Genomic DNA, 19,946 nt, shown 5'->3' on the forward strand with positions numbered 1-19,946 from the left:
CTCGAGGCGACCTCCCACCTTTAGCAATTGATAACCGAATACATTGTCCAGGAAGGGATTTAGATGCTTTAATGTACCTTCGGCTGGGTTCCCTCGTTGTAGGCGTTGTATATCAATTTCGAAGAATTGCTGTTGGATGACCCAAATAATACAGTGCAATGCCTTTTGTAGCTGAATAGGTTGGAGGGTACATTCTCCGTTCTTCAATTTATTCTTGGTTACATGATAAAAACGCTGTACCTGCGCTATTACTCGTAGCATCTTAGTGTATGAACTATATCTTGACAATACCTGTAATACGTAGTTGTCTTCATTTGTGTTAACGAATACAACCTTTCGCGTCTCTTTATTGACTTCTTCCATATCCAGGTTGTGACATTTCAAATGCGGCCAGTATTTATCAGCGAGTAACAAAAATTCCGGCCCCGTAAACCAACAAGACTCTGATAATTGGCGGATGTTACAGCCGCGCGACACAACATCTGCCGGGTTGGATTGGGTAGGAACGTGTCTCCATTGCCCATTTGCGGTAATATCTTGAATTTCCGCTACTCGATTGCCAACGAATGCAGACAGGGTTGATGAGTGCTGCTTCAACCAATGTAATACAATCTGTGAATCAGTCCAAAAAAACGTTTCACCCTTAAATTGCGCAAATATTGGTTGGACCTTCTGATACAGTTTGGCAAGAAGTAAGGCACCACAGAGTTCTAGTTTAGGTAGCGACTTCCGCTTTATAGGTGCCACACGGGATTTTGCAGTGAATAGCCTGACCGTCACCTTACCTGATGTGTTTTGTGATCGGAGAAATATACAGCAACCATATGCGCGTATTGAAGCGTCACAGAAACCGTGTACATCAACCTGTTGATAGTTTATGGATAGGCAGTATCTCGGCACCTTAACCGATGAAAGCGTTGTAAGATCTTGAATAAATGTTTTCCAAGCTGAGTGAAGATTTTGAGGGATTGACTCGTCCCAGTCCACACGCAAAAGCCACAATTCTTGCATCATAATTTTGGCTACGAGTATGATCGGTGCTAGTAATCCAAGCGGGTCGAATAATGAAGACGCAAGGGATAAGATGGTGCGTTTTGTTACAATATGACCTGGTTGTGCATTGAACGAAAATAGGAAAACATCTTGCATTTGGTGCCACTTGATGCCTAGAGCGCTGGTGACTGTATCTGTATCAAGATTCAAACTCTTTGTTGTAGTATCGCTGATGAAGTCATGATGGTTTGAATGCCATTTGTCAAGATCGAAGCAACCCTTCTGTAGAATGGCCGTTAACTGATGTCTGATATTGGTGAGTTGATCAATGGAATCTGCTCCACCTAAGAAGTCGTCGACAAAGAACGATGATTTAATGAGTGCAGCGCCTATTGGGTATTGTGTTTCAAATTTGTCCGCCAAATACTGCAAACTCCTGGTTGCTAGGAAAGGTGCTGATGCAGTACCATAAGTGACTGTATTCAACTCGTAAGTACTAACAGGATCGGACTCCGTATCTCGCCAAAAAATATATTGGAATTTTCGATCTGGTTCATCTATCAGTATCTGTCGGTACATCTTAACAATGTCAGCCGTCAAGGCATATCGGTGCAAACGAAATTGAAGTAGCAACAAATATAACTCCGACTGAATTGTCGGGCCGACCAGTAGAATATCATTTAATGAACGTTGCGAAGTTGTTGGACATGACGCATCAAAAACCACCCTCAGCTTGGTCGAAGTGCTCGACGGTTTTAAAACACAATGATGAGGGATATAATAATGAGGTTCGTTGGTTTTCGGAGTCTCAACACGCGTCATGTGTCCGAGCTCTCGATATTGTTTCATGAATTCTTGATAGTCTTGCTTCAGTGCACGATTAGATGACAATCGCCGTTCTACAGAATAAAAACGGCGCAAGGCGGTATTGTGTGTCAAACCAAGACAATCTGGTGAATCTTTGAATGGTAACCGAACGACAATTCTTCCCATCGCATTTTGGTGAACCGTTTCACGATATAATGACTCACACGCAACATGTGCTGGTGACCATGACTTTGAAGCCGATTGCACTTCCTCTATCTTCCACATCATTTCTAATTGATCGGAGACTGTATCTTCAACTGATAATAGGCATTTTGCTGCTGGTGATGCAAATGGCTGACCCTTGTACTTGCCAGATACAATCCATCCTAATAGTGTTTTTTGAAGTACTGGAAAATTTTCACCTAGTTTGATTTGACCGACAGACAAAATATCAAAGAAACTTTCAGCTCCAAGCAAGAGATCAACGCGCTTGGATTTAAAGAATTGCTCATCGGCGAGAGGTGTATTTGGTGGAACCTTCCACGACGATATATCGATTTCAGAACTTGGTTGATATGCGATGTGATTCGTAATACCAAAGTTTAAAGCAAGTTCAAGATTTGAATGACGAGATTTGATTGATGTGAGCGTCTGATACTTTATGTTGGTCAACGAACTACCAATACTGGAAACATGCAACCGATGTTTATGTTTTGCTAAACTAAGCTTCTTTGAAAACTCCTCCGTTATGAAGTTGACCTGAGAGCATGAATCAAGCAAGTCTCTACCCACTTGATAACTTCCCGATGAATCCTTCACTAAAACCAATGCAGTAGCTAGAATTATTTGCTCGGCCGATGACATATTAAGATGGGAATGGCTGGCAACGTTGTCGTTGGGCATAGCAGCGTGTTCTGTGCGTCGTGATGATCCCGCTCTCTTAATATTCGTTGGCAATTGCGAATGATGCAAGAGAGTGTGATGTGGCTTTGCGCAAACCTTACATTTAAACGTTGATGTGCAATTAACCACATGATGGCGTGGCGATAAGCAGTTTATGCAGAGTTTTAGGCTCTTCACCTTTTCAAACCTTTGAACCACCTCCAGTGCCTTAAAACGATGACAATTCTGTATTAGGTGTTCATTGCTAGAACAAAATGAGCAAGAATTGCTGGATGTAGATGCAACAAATGCGTATTGTTTTGAGCGTCTGTTACTCTTGGAGTTAAGATTATTAGGTTTACGTTGTGATGATGACTGATTGCCGTTTCCACTGTCGAGTGATTCGAGAAACTGGCAATGCCTATCCAATAATTTTGAGCAATCTTCCCAACTGGGTAATGTGTCGAAGTTACGCGATTCATTCCATTTCCTGCGTGTAATTGCGTCCGTTTTTTGCATGATTAGCGAGATAAGTAGAGCCTCACATATTTGTTTCTCTGTACCTAGCGAACAGAGTGAACCATACAAAGCGGATGCATTGTTTACCAGACTACGAAGTTGTTGGCTTGACTGACCCGATACTGCTGGTAGATCAAATAGTGTCGCGATATTTTCGGCGAAGATTAGGCTATTATTGTCATAGCGCGATTTAAGCCTATCCAGAGCCTTTGGATAGTTTTCATTCGAAATAGGAAATGCCTGTACTGTCTCTAGAGCTTGACCAGTAAGGCAGTTCAGTAAGTGATTAAATTTTTCAATATTTGTGAGGTATATTTCGCGATCTATGATTTGGAGAAACGAATTAATAAAATTGTTATAATCCGAGTACTTACCACTGAATGTAGGTAATTTTAACAGTGGTAATTTTTTACTTGAGGTGGGCATCATTGCTGTTACGTCTAGCACTGATGCATTGTGGGCCTCTTCCTGCAGTTGAGACATGATTAATATTTTGGTGGAAACGTATAGGTCTTCTAATTCATCTCTAGCTGAGTCAGTTGCATCTAATTTCTCGATCAACGTCTGAAAAGCTAAGATTTGTTTAAAATATGATTCTAAAATACCTAGTCGACATTTCAGTTCTGGTTGTGAGAGCGAATTACTCTTTCCTTTGACGAACGCCTTGATTCTTGAAATACTCGCTTTCGTCGAGGCTCGCTGTTGTTTTAGTTCTGACAGTTCTGCCGTAGTGGTTGGCTCTGCCGTTGCCATTGAAACAGTTGTAGATATTTGAGAACAGCAAAGGATTTGACGAAGTCGAAAAGTCACAATAGCAACAGTGAGCTTTCCGAAATTGAACTGCTCTTACGGTGGTTGTTGTCAGACGCGACGTTGACGAACCCGCACACTTACTGATTGGAAGCAAATATTAACCAGTAATCAACAAGTAAGTTAACTTGTTGTTGTTGTTGTAATTGTTCAGCGTGACCTTGATGCGGACACGAGGTTCTATTTGGCGCTTAGCAGAACCTAAGCCGAGAACCATAGAATGCACAATAGTACACACGTACGATAGTATATAGTATATATGTACAGATGTACGATATTATTAAAGTTAGCACACTTTAGATATATAACCGTTTAGGAGCAATACTCACACGAGCACATTATGGTTACAAATTAACCAAATACAATAAAAGCGAAAGTATGTACAATCAACAAGTAAAGATAGCTTGTTGTTGTTATTTTAACTGTCGAGCACGACCTTGATGCGGACACGAGATTCTATTTTGAGGTTAGCGGACCTAAACCGAGAACCACCAATTGCACAAGAGTATATACGTACGATAGTACATATGTAATATATATATAGATGTACGATATATTATAATGGTTAGCACACGTTAGCTATATAGCTGGTTAGAAAAAGTATTCACACGCGCACATTAATGGTTACAATTATCCAAAAACAATAAAAGCGAAAGTATGTACAATCAACAAGTAAAGATAGCTTGTTGTTGTTATTTTAAATGTCGAGCACGACCTTGATGCGGACACGAGGTTCTGATTTGAGGTTAGCGGACCTAAACCGAGAACCACCAATTGCACAAGAGTATATACGTACGATAGTACATAGGTAATATATATATAGATGTACGATATATTATAATGGTTAGCACGCGTTAGCTATATAACTGGTTAGAAGAAATATTCACACGCGCACTTTAATGGTTACAAATTAACCAAAAACAATAAAAGCGAAAGTATGTACAATCAACAAGTAAAGGTATCTTGTTGTTGTAATGTCGAGCGCGATCTTGATGCGGACACGAGGTTCTGTTTTGAGGTTAGCGGACCTAAACCGAGAACCACCAATTGGACAATAGTATATACGTACGATAATTCATATGTAGTATATATATAGATGTACGATATATTATAATAGTTAGCACGCGTTAGCTATATAACTGGTTAGAAGAAATATTCACACGCGCACTTTAATGGTTACAAATTAACCAAAAACAATAAAAGCGAAAGTATGTACAATCAACAAGTAAAGGTATCTTGTTGTTGTAATGTCGAGCGCGATCTTGATGCGGACACGAGGTTCTGTTTTGAGGTTAGCGGACCTAAACCGAGAACCACCAATTGCACAATAGTATATACGTTCGACAGTCCACAGAATAGCCGTGTGGAAGAAATGCACACACGCGTACACTAATGATTACAAACTTAATAAGAAAAAATGATTACCACACGTGGGTAATATTTAGATTTTTTAACAAATTGGAGATTAATAACCACTATTAAAATTGCAAAAAGTCCTGTCACGGTCGCCAATGTAAATTATAAGCGTTTTTATAATTGGGTTTTATGATCTTTATTTCAATTTCTTTAACACAATGTAAATTATAAACGTTTTTATAATTGAGTTTTGATTTCATTTAATTTATACAATTGAATTTATACAATTTCGGTTATTGATTGTTTAATCACTTTTTTATGTGTACCCGTGTGTTGACACGTTCGCGATCGAAAAACAAGAGACAGAATCAAACCAACGGAGTTTACTTGCAGCCCAAAAAATATAACAATAAAATTTGCTCATCTCGAGCGCAAAAAACAAAAGGCAATAAAACAAGACTTAGAACCGTTGGTTTGATTACATCTTATACAGGGTTAGTTAGATAAATTAATTAACCATATATTAACCATATAAAATATTATATATATATATGAATTATATAATATATTAATTATAATAATTTAATTATACAATATGATTTACAATAGATTAAAATATAATAAATTATAATATAAATCATATAACACATCAATTAATAATTCTACAGAATCCTACAATATTAACAATTTGACTTTAACCGCTCTAACAATATATATTATTATTATCCATTACATATTCAATTAATAAAAACATACATTTTATTAAATATTCATTTTATCCGTACGTTGGTACTGTGGTAAACACATTAAAAATACATTAAATTTCGATAATTTCCCTTGTGGGAAATTTATTTTTAAGGGTTGCATTCTTTGTCTAAGTTTCCTTACTTATTTCTAAGTAAGTTAAAAAGCATGACATCTCTTTGTATGGTGATTGAAATTTACTTAGTAAGTAACCAGTGGAAACGTACTATTACTCATACAAGATTCTTTTATAATATGTTGATCTGATGTTTATTTTTAAATAATTCCGTTTTTTGTAGTAAGTTGGTACTAATGTAATATATTATGATGCTTACTTTAACAATGATGTGTCGATTAATGTAGTTATATCAGTCGATTTTGTTGGTTTACTTGAAATACATTCTGCTAATTTTGCTATTGAGAATTCATTGAAACAAAGAATTTGCATTAATTTTTGTGCTGCAAATGGAATTTCCTGTGTTGAGTCACTGATATTGTTGAATAAGACTAATGATGACTCTGTTTTATAAAAAAACATAAGTGCACGAGTTCACAAAATATTTAAAGATGGTACAATAACTCTTGTTATTTTCAAATTAGTATTTGAACATCTTAGCTTCTGCTTGAAAGAATCAGAAAGGAAACTAAATATGTTTCACCAATCAGTTCATCAAATTTCAGTTGACTTTTCTGAATTTTATTGCAAAAACAGTATCGGAATACATGACTAAAGAGATAGTAGTAAAGTAGTGATCTCACATTATCATAACCACTGTAAAGACATAGGTGTACGAATATGAGACACTAGGAAGTCACTAATCATCGGAATTGAGATCTAAAAACCATAGCATTTTCAATTCTTAGCAGAAGATCAAAGAGTTGTAAAACAAATATATTGATCTATATATATTGACTATGATCTATATATAATCTATATATTGAATACGCGAAAGATTGCAGCAGTTAATATATGGTTCCAACTCTGTATCTCGTTCTATATCGTTATAAGTTGAATATAAGCACCTCTAGTCTTATTGATTATGGAAGTAGCAACTTCCCTTGCTCCGCTTTTATTAGTTGTAATGGTTCTGAGGTGTGTTTTCGGTTCGTCATACTTGGCTTCCCAACAAATGGAAGAGAAAAATAAGTTTACAATTATTTAAACATTATAGACATAAAAATGTAGTGTTAAAAAATTAGAAAATATGAAATGGAAGTTATAATGTCATTTAAAATTATTTGCCCAACTACTAATATTGTAACATAAGTAAGTAAATTAGGTTAAGTTAAAGTGAAGCCTAGTAGACTTTAGTGAAATAAACACAAATAAAGACCAGTTGTGGCATTTTAGATAATCATTGTTCATACGCCAAAGAAGAGTGTCATCAAAACAAGTATAAAGATCGAAGTAATTAGCGTATGAACAACGTTGAAGAATCAAAGCAACGATTATTCAATGAGTGAAAGTGAACTAAATTTGGTTATGTCCCTAATTTTGGAGAAAGATAGCTTTATCGCATCTCCAACAAAGGAAAGGATTATCAAAGATTTTTAATGGACATAAAACCATTAGTTAAAAAATCGGAAGAAAGATTCCTCCTCTTCTGCAGAACCTAGATTCTGTGAATTAGGAAAGCAAAAAGTAAGTGAAGTATCAGTGATTAAAAAGATTAAAAAATTTTGAAATGGATAAGTTAACAACTCGGTTTGAAGATGTTAGTCTGATGTGTAAAAAAAAACAAAAAAAAAGGTTTAAAAAAGGAAGAAAACAAAGAATGATTAAGAAACGAGAACAATAGAATAATTAATAAAGGAAAAAAGAATGATAGAAAAAGGAAAAAGAAAAAAAAATGATAGAAAAAGGAAAAAGAAACAAAAAGAATGATAGAAAAAGGATAAAGACAAAAATAAAGACAAAAAAAGCAAAAAAAAAGAATGATAGAAAAAGGAAAAAAAAATAATAATAAAGTTGTTTTTTCGAACAGTAGTGAACTACAACAACAAAAATTCATTTTATATTATTTCAATTTTTGCCTGACCATACAACTGTTTCGAGTATTGCCAAATACCCCATCATCAGTGGTCTCGGAAATAATTCTTATATTTAATTATTCGTAAATAATCTTTTTTGTTTTTGAGACTGCAAGTATCAGGAATCGAACTCGGGTTCCGTACTTGATTTTTTATGTTCGCACATTTTTCTGGAGTTTTGTTAATTTGTTGTGAAAGTTTTATTAACAAATTTACTTGTTGTACTTGTTTTTTTATAAGAACGAAAAAAAAGAATGATAAAAATTGGAAAAAGAAAAAAAAGAATGACAGAAAAAGGAAAAAGAAAAAAAAATTATAGAAAAAGGGGGAAAAAAATAATAACAGTAAAAAAGACAAAAAAAATTAATAATTATAAAAAAGGGAAAAAATAAATAACAATAAAAACAAATAGAAAGGGAAATAACAAGCAAAAAGAAAATAAGGAAAAAAATAAAAGAAAAGAAAAAAAGGAAAAACAAATTTTTTTTTATATTTAACTAAAATACAATTTATAAAGCAACTAATTAAAATCTCTTTTTTCTATTTACTTTAGAGTATCCCTTAATGTTATTCTATTGATATTCATAAAGATATGTTAGGATTTGGCGGCGGCAAGTTTAGAATTATTTGTTGTTTATCAAACTTTGGCAAGGTTTCTGCTTAAAGCCTGTTCTGCGAACTTCATTAGGAAATTGTTCTAGAAATGTAATTGTTTTTGGCTTTTATAAAATATATTTGATTCAATACTATTTCTATTTACTGCTTCTTCTATCGCCTCTTGTACACTCTTGTATGCATTCAAAGTTTTGTATCAACTTTTGTTGGTTACGCTAAAATATAAAAAAATAGAATTATGAGAAGTATAAAATGTAAAACATAAGAAAAAAAAATAACAAATAGAGAATAGAGTGCTTGGAAACTGCACTAAAAAAAGTGATTATATATTTAAGTATATATACAACTCTCTCTACTAAAATGTGAATGGGTCGAAAAACAAAATGTTTTCATAATTTTTCATAAAATATTTTCTATAACACAAAAATTATTGTTTGATTTTTGTCTGAGTTAATTTAGCTTAACCAACTCTAGGGAATATTAACTACATACAGCTAGGTATTTAAACCTTTCAGTCATTATATCTGCATTTGAACCAATTCGAACCATTACGTTTTACAAAGTTGAATATCTTTTATCTTCATGAGATGTGTTAATATTGACTGGGGCGATTATTTATCGCGGATATTCGAATTATGCCGTAAAAATTATACCAAAAAAATATTTTTGTATATTATTTTTTATTGGTGGGCACAGCTTAACTATTCCTTAATTTGTAGCTTACAGCTTACAGTATACAGCATACAGCTTAATACACTTTACAACACACCCTTTTCTTGAAGCGTAAATTACGGACAACTCCCCAGTCAACAACATTAACAATGGCTAATAAAGCACTTTTTGTTGCCAATATTTGGCTCTTTTGCTGTTTTGCTTGCTCTATGTGTAATTTTTTGCTTCACTGCAAATTTGTAAGACCAATGAAGCCTACTTTTTACTGCTGCACTTGCCAATTCGCACATACGCACACACATACCTACTGATACACGCATACACCAACCCATAGAAACTTAAGCTCTTATGCTCGCGTATGGGGTCCATGTAATGCTATTGTAGCCGCTTAAAGCATTTTCATGCAACATAAATAACAACAACAAAAATGCGGCAATAGCAAATTTTATTTGTTAACTTGATTTGTTGGTTCACTGGTTTTGACTTAACGAAAAGACAACAAAAATACAAAAACAAAAAAAAACAATAGTAATTGTTGTATTGAAACAACTTGCAATTTTCATATGAAATTATGTATTTATTATTCACAGAAAAAGTGTCAAGAAATGTGGAGTAACAGCTCAGAGCTCATAGCTCACAGCAAAGCAACATTTAGTGTCTGTTTGTGGCAGTGATTGGTTATATATGCCACTCGCTGTAGTCCCGTTCCAAACAAGAAGTAAATTGAGTAGTAAATTTGAAAGTAAAACTTTGTATTAATTGTGGAGCAATTAGAACGAACATGTCTATGTTCGCTAATCAAACATGTTTGATGTTGCAATATAAATGTAATACTTATAGATTTGAGTAAGAAATTTGAAAGTAAAATTTTGTATTGATTGCTCCAGAACTCATATATAGAGCAAACACCGTCAATCAAACATTCAGTATTTCTTTATGAGAAATTGAGTCCGAAAGAACATATAGCACAAACATGTTCGACGTACGACTTACAACGTGAGTGTGAGATAATACAATACACAGCTATTGAGTATCTTCAATGTTGCAGTTATAGTCAACAATATTTTCTTATGTATTTACACTTGAGTTTGATACTATTTTACTCATTCACATATGATCTCTTACTTACAACCTTGCAGATCGAATCCCCTCAAACGTACAAAATCTGTAACCAAATTGGAACGTACCAAAAGAGGCTCAGGCGGTTTACGTGGTTCACGTTCACATGAGAGTTTACTTTCCAGTCATGCCGTCATGTCTACCATTGGTAAGTTTAGTATTATACCTATTCCACAGAAATATTAATAAATATTATTTTTATATTGACAGATCTCTCCTGTACCGGCGCTGTAGGTGTTGCGCCAGTGCATCAATCAGTACTTGGACGCCGACACTGCTTCCAGGTACGCGGTGGTCCACGTGGTGAGCGTTACTATTCATGTGGTTCACGACAAGAGCGTGATCTATGGATTTATTCACTACGTAAATCGATTGCACCAAATGCGGAGCATACACGGCACACAGACAACTCACTGAAGATGTGGGTGTATGAAGCAAAGAATTTGCCACCAAAGAAAAAATATTTCTGTGAATTGCATTTAGATAAGACGCTTTATGGGCGGACAAGCGTTAAATTGCAAACAGATCTATTATTTTGGGGTGAATATTTTGATTTTCCTGATATACCAGACATAAATGTTATCACAGTGAATGTCTTTCGTGAAGTTGAAAAGAAAAAGAAGCGTGATAAGCACATGTTTGTTGGTTCAGTTAAAATACCAATACATGAAGTTACTACCCGTTTATTCTCAGAAGATTGGTATCCCATACTCAGTGAGAAAAATGATAGTCTCAATCGTAATGCTAAAGAAGTTATACCAACCTTACGTATTAAATGTCGTTTCCAGAGTACTGATATACTGCCTATCAATGTTTATGCCGATTTCTTGGCTTATCTTAAAGACAACTACAAGCGTGTTTGTGAAACTCTGGAACCAGTCATTGGTGTTAAGGCCAAAGAAGATATCGGACAAGCTTTGGTTTTGCTTATGCATGCACAAGGTTTAGCTGGTCCATTTTTAACTGATGTTGTGGCTTTGGATTTATTACGTGTGGGTGATCAACGACTCACCTTCCGTGGAAATTCATTAGCTACTAAAAGCATGGAAGCATTTTTGAAATTAACTGGCGAACAGTACTTGCAAGATACACTCTCCGTACCCATAAATGAGATAATACAATCGGATTGTGATTGTGAAGTAGATCCGACAAAGAAAACTGGTTCATTACAACGTCAACAGGCATCGTTACGTGCTGCTGTGCGCAACGCTTGGCAGTGTATCTACGAATCCCATAAACATTTTCCACCACAGTTGCGTTCATGTTTTGCTACCTTCCGTGAGCGTTTGAATCAATTGGGTCGACAAGATATGGCTGACAATTTAATATCAGCATCGATATTTTTACGTTTCCTTTGTCCCGCTATACTCTCTCCTAGTTTATTTAACATAACAAATGGTAAGTAATTTTAAAATTATTATAATAATAGTTTAAAAGCTAATTTTGAAAAAATTCAATTACAGAATTGCCTTCTTCTCGTGCAACTCGTAACCTCACATTGGTTGCCAAAACATTGCAAACGCTTGCAAATTTCACACACTTCCAGGGTAAAGAAATTTTCATGGAATTTCTCAATGACTTTCTGGAGCAAGAAGCGCCACGTATGAAGGAATTTTTACAACAAATATCCACACGTCCGGAGCATACAACTCCAGAATCAATACTCGATTGGGCTGGTTACATAGATCAAGGCAAACAGTTATCAATTTTACACACTTTACTGAGTGAAAGTATAACCAAATTGCCAGAAGCACGCCAACATGAGCTTGATCCACTTCAACATATACTAGACGAAATTACAAAGGCCAAAGATAGTAACAACTACTTGCAACACATGCCACATATGACCATGAGTCAAAATGAAAACCAAGAAAATCACAATCCTGAAGATTGTCAAACACAGCCAATGCAGCATCAAGCGCAGTTAGCACAACCACAACATGCAGTTGTCACAAAACCAATACCAGCTGAGCGTGGTATAATGCGTGGTGTGTTAACTCCAAGCTCATTGGAGAAAAATATTTTCCGTTACAATGATCCAACAGTTAATGGTATTTTGCAACAGCAACAACAACAGCAGCAACAGCTCGTAAATAACGGCATGGATAGACGTCATTCGAATTCTCAAAACTCCATTGCTGGATCACAGTATATTAACTCGAATTTACAACACGCGCAGTCACAAAGCTCAATAGCTTCGTCTTCGATGAATGGCAGCAGTCACAATTTATTAATACCAACAACTATACAACACCATTGTCCACCAGCGCCCAATGCAAGCGCAACGAATACAATTGACCGTTTAGGTAGTAGTAATGCCCATTATTATCCCGCTTCCAACGGAAATTTGTCAGCAGTCAGTAGCATGAATCACAATGGTAATGACAGTGAGACTTCAGCAAATATGCTGCGTGCCACCACTTTACCACGCGGTAACAACAATAACTACGATGAATTACCTGGTGATTTCATACAAATCTCTGGCTTGGACACAAACAGCGCATTTGTGCGTAAATCTCCAACGCCCATGTTGAAGTCAAGTTCTAGTATGTTGAGCGGTGGCGTCTCTAGTATTTCACAACAACGTCATCACAAATTGAATAACTCAAATGTTAGTCTTTCACTCAGTGAACGTACACCTAGCAAATTGAACTTGGGTATACCAGATCACTCTAGTTCACCGCTATCTCACAAACTGCAATCATACCAAAGGTCAACAACACGTGAAACAAATCCAAATTCAAATATGCCAATGAATTTAGAAGATTTGGATGATTTATTCAAATATGCTGAAGAGCACGCAGTGGTTGGAGAAATAACACCAGTTGGAAATTCAGGCAATAGTAATAATCACAAAACCAAGGAGCAATTATCTGCTAAAAGCAGCCATTGCAGCTCTGGTTACCAAAGTATATCCACAAATCCACCCTCACAATCTGCAAGTCCTGTTGAAAATCAAGTTGGACAAAAGTCTAACGCTCCGCTTGCATTTAAGAATCCCTCTTATCAGCTGCAATCGAACAGTAATAGTGGACCACACCACCATCATCATCATCATCACCACCAACGTGTTAATTATAGTAGTGGATTTAATAGTGGACAAACAGCACATCAGCAACTGTTCGGTGGCAATCGGCCAAAACCACAAGGTAGTGGTATTGTTGCTGCACGTGCTGCACTATTAAATAATGGTGGCGCTATTAGTTCTTCGCTGACGCCTTCTTCGTCTGAAGAACGCCTATCTACAGAAAACTATCACATCGGCTATCCACATATAGGCAATGCGTCAAAATTATTAAAATCTCCTTCACATGGTCACATAGAGGCACAACGTTCGCTTAGTGGTGGCAGTAGTTCTTCATCTTCTGGCGCCAATATTGTTATTGGTCAACATTTAACTGCCTCCGCTTCAACGCGCTTACCACGTACTAATCCGCAGTTCAAGCGCGAAGATATTTATGGCAGCAATAGTGGTAATTATATGGCAAATACAACAAGTTCCGCAAATGCCCCACATCCAGGCACTGTTGCCATCTATAATGGTGGTCAGTCACAGCAGTATGGTAACAATATGCATCATAGTTCTGGACTTGGTATAGGGCACAGTGGACGTTATCAGCGACGTTTAAGTTTAGACTCTGCTCGCACGCTTTCGGATAGCTCTACGGATACAGAAGGTAAATATAGATTTTTTAATCTTATTATTATGGTACACTGCTTTACTAACTATTGAACTGTTGGTAATACGCAAAATCAGATCTGAGTATTTCCCCTGGGTAAAACTGTGAAAGGTGAGTTCTAAATATTAGTGAGTCAGAACCAAGGATAAGTCCCTCAGTTCGCTTTTCAATGCTATCTGTATTAAAGTATATATATAGAAACGTTTTGATTTTTTGTTGTTGCTGTTATTGTAGGTCACAAGGATCTCTAAAAAGACGTAAACATGGTTTAGTATTTGTATAGGTAACATTAGTTCGAGAGGGAAGTGGAATGTTTAAGAGTAAGAATAAGTTTGAAGATGGGTCGTATTTAGATTTAAATTTCATTTATCGCCTGTAAGACTAAAACCAAAGGAAACACTTATTTTTTTTAAGTTTCACGCGAATAATCGCTAAATTAAATCCTTACTATATAAATACTAACAGGAAGATAATATTGGCACATGTTAAAATATATCTGCAATTACAAAGTTATGAGTGAAGGATCATTGATATGTATTTTGAAAGTTCTCTTAAAATTTATATATTCCATCGTTCTGCATATAGTTTACTCTGTTCTCTTGTAAAGTGAACAACTCGTGATTAAAAAGTTGCATGATTCAAAATCCTTTTATAGACAAGATACTCTTCTTATAGTTCTCCTTTCTAAAATTGTCACCCTTCATGTGTGCCATTTTATACCATTTTACAGACAAGATACTTAGCAATAGTCCACTTACCCTGTTGTTGTAACTCGCTGGGATCTGCTTGGGGGGTTTTGAACGGCATTTGGTCGTCGTGATTAGTGAGTGGTTCCAGGGCATAGACCCGGCTGTTCTTGAAATCTTCACCCATCCGAAATTGTTATGCAGTTTGTTTGCCATTCTTAAGGTTTATATAAATAAAATTATGAATAATGTAATATGTTACAATTTCTTATAGGTCACTGTCAACCACACGAAGGTAAACGTCGTCGTCAACCTCGTCTCAATTCGAATAATACAAACAGTAATAACGGGTATGATCAAAATGGCGAAATTCAATTGCTACAGGAAACGCTCGATACGTTGCGACACACGCTTGATCGCGACGAAGCGGAATTGCGTGACTCCAGCGATGAACTGTTTGCTTTGAACCGTCACACCGGCGGAGGAGTAAACAATTTGAGCTTACAATCAGAATCCACAATGCGCAGTATTATTGACAGGTAAGCAAGCAATGCATATTGGAATTATGTAGGATAGAAAATAATTACAAATTAATTTTTCCCTGCTGGTTTAGGTTAATAACCATGGAGGAGGAACTCCGCCGCGAACAGCTTAAAATGTCTCTGGCGCTCTCCCATAAGCAGCGCGTCATCGAGGAGCAAGGCCAGCAAATAGCCGCACTTGATGCCGCCAACAGTCGCTTATTGAGTGCACTAACCGCCCTGCGTCAACGGTATGAGACCCAACAGCAGCAGCAGCAACAACAACACGCGCAACAGCAAAACCAAACGCAACAGTGAGCGCTGGAATCTGCAAACACCGACAATCGCAATGAGCTGCAAATAAAATATTTAGTCTTTAAGCAAAATAAACAAAAAAGTTATTTTAATATCTTAAAAAAAAATATATAAATTATTTATAATTTTAGTTACTCGTATTTTATAATTATTTTTATTATTATTATTATTATTATTATTATTATTTAAATAAGTAAGCAATGTACACACAATCTAAATGTTAAAAAAGCCGAAAAGCAAATTAAAACCTAATCCAAAAAAACACGAGCTTAAACAGGATACTAAAGGATAAAGAAAAATAAGTTAAAAAGTTGACCAAAGTTTTTTTTAGCTCTGCGAGCGATAGAAGTTGAAAGGATCATCATTTCTCTCTATGCAGATTGAAAAGGAAAAGATGAGATAAAGTAATACAAAGAAAAAAATGTTAAATTATTTAAAATATTTTAAGCTTTTTAATATGAAAATAATTTAAATAAAAATTTTATTTTATTTTATATAAAAACACAAAAGTAAAATATTATTAATTATATTATTGCAAATTGTATTCAGTAATTTATGTTAACATTTTTAAACAAAAGCATTCGTGTTGTTAGGAATGCTAATTTGTTATGTAAACCAAAAATTATATAAATTCTCCCTGCCTCTATTTACTCGTCGTTATCTCCCCTCACTACATACAAACACACAAATACGTAGTCCATATTACACAAATACAAAAAATACAAACCCCCCACATACACACTCATACAGTTACGCATACAAAGCATGTTTAAACGACAACAAAAATATATATAAATAAATATTTATGAATTATTAAAGAAAATTTAATGTTTTATTTATTTTAATACATTTTTGTATAATTAAACTATTTTCAATATGGTTTAATAAATTTAAAATCTAAAAAATACTCGGAATTGGAAAACTTATCAAGAAGTAGCTTAAAATTTGGAACTCTACATCTATGCAGTTTATAATGAAGTTTTTTCAATATCTGTAGGAACAGAAAATATCATTTCGTTCTAATTCGTCTTAATAAAATGACTTTGCTCTCTTGATAATGAGGATGATTTGGCTTTAACTCTTGCTAGTCCTATATGGAGTTATGGGACCCAATTATGGGGTACTACAGCAGACTTAAACCTGACTATTATCCAGCGTTTCCAATCTAAAACATTACGAATGATCACAAATGCACCTTGGTATATAACGAATGAACAGCTGCATAAACAATTACATGTTCGGACAATCAAGGAAGAAATAGCCAGTATTTTAAAGAATTACGTTCATCGCATATATATGCACCCAAACCCGCTGGTTATACACCTGATGTCCCCTTCCAACACCTTTACAAGGCTGAGAAGGAAAACATCTAGAGATATTTTAGATATGTATATGTAGATGACACACTGTTATTTTAAATATATATGGATATGTCACAGGGCATAGTCCATACGTGTCTTTCTTTTTTAGATCGTAATAATTATTATTACGAGTTATAATTATATATATTACTTATTGTCATTCATACCTGACAGATTGTAATAAAATTAATGGATTTCAAAAAAAAACTCTTGCTAAAGGCCAAAGCGAGTGGTGACCATGCAAGAACCTAGGACCGTAAAACCATAAGTTACAGCTACTTAATTTAGATGCTACAATACCAAGTGACAGTATGTCGGCAGGATTATCCTTTGATCTTATATGTCGCCACTGTATTTTGTCGGAAATTTCAAAAATTTTTGTAACCCTATTTGCCATGAAAGCATAGCAAGAGGCTGTTGACAAATATGTTGTATCTATCAATATGTTGTAGCTATTAATTGTGCTGTTAGTGGAGCGGTACATAGTTCTAACTTTAGAGTTGTTAATTTCTTAATTGGGGCCAGTCTCGATTTAGCGCAAAGGATGCGTACAATGAGTTGTCCGTGCTGCGTAATAAACGTAGATAAATAGCTCCGCCGTAAGCTCGTCAGTGAAGCATCGGCAGTAGGATGTATTTGCGTTGATTTTGGAATTTCGTTTCCGAAAAGATGACGTGACTATGGGAGCTGTGTTGCACAAAACATATTCATCTCGTTCTAATTTATATAAATGTAATAATTTTGCTCTATTGATGATAATAAGGTTTCTTTAACTCCTGCAAGAGCATCTGTGGGATCTACAATTGATATGTTGTGGGATCTACACTAACCTACAATTGATATGTTGAAAATTGTAGGTTTTATATCAAGAGAATTTTTTTAAATTTTAAATCCCGACAAATATTTAAATGAACTTCAATTTTTTACAATTCTTCGAAACCCGTCCGACATTAATGTCCTTTAATGTTGAATATTAAAAATACTTCAAATATTGAAATGAAATATATGAAATAAATCATTGTATAATCGCTTTCCTAAGGTACATAAATGCGTAAGGGTTTGTCTAAGCCTGAAGCTTCAACTGCTGAAGTGTTAGGTTTATATAGAATTTTCTTAACGGAAGTCAAGAAATACGTTATATATTTAGCAGAAAAAAAAAATATTATAGTTTGGGAAAATTTGCACTGCGTCTTAGAGTTCTATTTTTTAATCCCCTCAAAAATTTTTTGGAAACTTATGTAAAGCAGATTTCAGTCTACTGGTTTCCACTTATCAGTAACTGTCTGTCCAGTATTCAGAAAAATTATACCTACAACTTTTTTTCTGGTGAATTAAATTGAAATCTTAATTACTTGTGTTGGTAACTTCTGTTGCCTGGATTTAATAAGTCGATTAACAACTTCTCGGCTCCATACCATCGACTATTGGTATGTTTCTGGGTCGTACTTTAGCAAAACATATACGCATCTTTTTAAGCTTCAATTAAAAAATATCATTAAAAAAACATTTCGCACTTAAGCTAATAAATAAGTTTAATTGAAATAGTTTTTTAATCTAATTAGCAAAATTCTTTAATTAAATGAAAGTAAAGGTAAATAACATAATATGATTTTAATGATCAAAGAAAAATTTTAACATATGTTATTTATTCTATTAACTAATTAATAGAACAAATATTGTGCACAACCACAATTTTGTGATATAAAAGAGTGAGTCGAGTTTTAATTTTTATTAGAAACTCAGTAGAACTGAAAACTATCAGAACTCAGCTTAGAACTCAACGCAAAAATGAAAATTAATTTTGAATTATTATTTGTGATTGTGAGTATCTTTTTGATCAATACAATGTCTAGGGTACAACGCATTGATAACGGACAAGGCGGAATGACAACAGCAACACCAACAGGAACATCACCAACAACATCACCAACAACAGCAATAGGAACAACAACAACAACAACAACACCAACAGGAACATAAACGCGAAGAGAAAATTTATAAATAACAGGAGTTTAAATTTTAAAAATGGCGTCAAAGTTGGAATATATGATCGCTTGAAGAACTTAACTTTTAAATATCCTTTAAAACTATATAAAATTTATTTTATTTTCAAAAGCACATAAATTGAATATTAAAAAAAATATATTTTTTTCGAATTTACCTTTTAAAGCTTAAATTTAAACAAGTGAATTTAATTATTTTCCCTTCTATTTAGTTAAAATCTGATGTAACGATAAAATCACTATAGAATGTATTCAGAAAAAGATAAATAAAGATAAATTTTGATTATTGCATTTTGAAGAAATCTTATAAATATTAGAATAAGACATCACTATATTTGTTCTTCTTCTTAATAGAAGCTATGAACTAAAAATATTAAACCTCTATTGTTTATGACGATCAAATGTAGAGTGACGATCATCAGTAAAAGAAAAGTTTCACCTAAACATTAAAGGTAAACGATCTTACTAAGATACTTAAGTTCTGCCAAACAGAATTCAACGACTAGTATTTAAAATTTGAGGATATAGAATGAGGAGTCGGCCACACATGTGCTGTTAGAATGCCCTGCGCTAATGCACATACGAAATAAACTTCTAGGAATGTATATTCTTACGGAAGAGGCAATAAAAATCTGTAAAGTAGGTTCTATACTACTTTTTATTGACGCAACAGGGCTTAAAGACCTACTCTAAGCCCAGAAGGGGGCACAATAGACCCGACGGTCGCAGTGCTACATCCCCTAACAATAATAATAATGAAAAATTTTATTTTTATTGCCAAATTATACCTATTATTTCCTCTCAATACTACTGGATATTTTTGTATAACAAA

At 34.6% G+C, this 19,946-nt stretch overlaps 2 protein-coding genes across 2 annotated transcripts in view; one reads left to right on the forward strand and one right to left on the reverse strand.

Moving 5' to 3' along the window:
- The window catches only part of LOC119666695, a 47,284-nt gene extending 43,330 nt beyond the window's left edge, over positions 1-3,954 (reverse strand). Inside the window, exons 1-2 of the mRNA XM_038075976.1 lie at positions 3,615-3,954; positions 19-3,524 (exon numbers count right to left, since the gene is read on the reverse strand). Of these exons, the coding sequence (XP_037931904.1) occupies positions 19-3,524; positions 3,615-3,954 (3,846 nt within the window). The remainder of the gene's footprint in view (positions 1-18; positions 3,525-3,614) is intronic.
- A 6,448-nt stretch (positions 3,955-10,402) lies between these two features.
- Positions 10,403-15,822, forward strand: LOC119666696 (ras GTPase-activating protein raskol-like). The gene is made up of 6 exons (XM_038075977.1): positions 10,403-10,425; positions 10,569-10,696; positions 10,759-11,946; positions 12,012-14,225; positions 15,189-15,453; positions 15,528-15,822. Exons 1-6 carry the CDS (start codon positions 10,403-10,405, stop codon positions 15,751-15,753), a joined length of 4,044 nt encoding a protein of 1,347 aa, XP_037931905.1. The 3' UTR covers positions 15,754-15,822.
- Positions 15,823-19,946: the final 4,124 nt, after the last annotated feature.

The sequence above is a fragment of the Teleopsis dalmanni genome, chromosome 1 (assembly GCF_002237135.1).
Source record: "Teleopsis dalmanni isolate 2A chromosome 1, ASM223713v2, whole genome shotgun sequence".
NCBI classification, from domain to species: Eukaryota; Metazoa; Arthropoda; class Insecta; order Diptera; family Diopsidae; genus Teleopsis; species Teleopsis dalmanni.

Bases quoted from the DNA above. Each gene is read 5' to 3' on its own strand.
- LOC119666696 (XM_038075977.1), top strand. From the start codon at position 10,403: ATGTTCGACGTACGACTTACAAC. The intron at 10,697-10,758 runs GTAAGTTTAGTA...TTATATTGACAG, and splicing joins TGCCGTCATGTCTACCATTG to ATCTCTCCTGTACCGGCGCT. The intron at 15,454-15,527 runs GTAAGCAAGCAA...CTGCTGGTTTAG, and splicing joins ATGCGCAGTATTATTGACAG to GTTAATAACCATGGAGGAGG.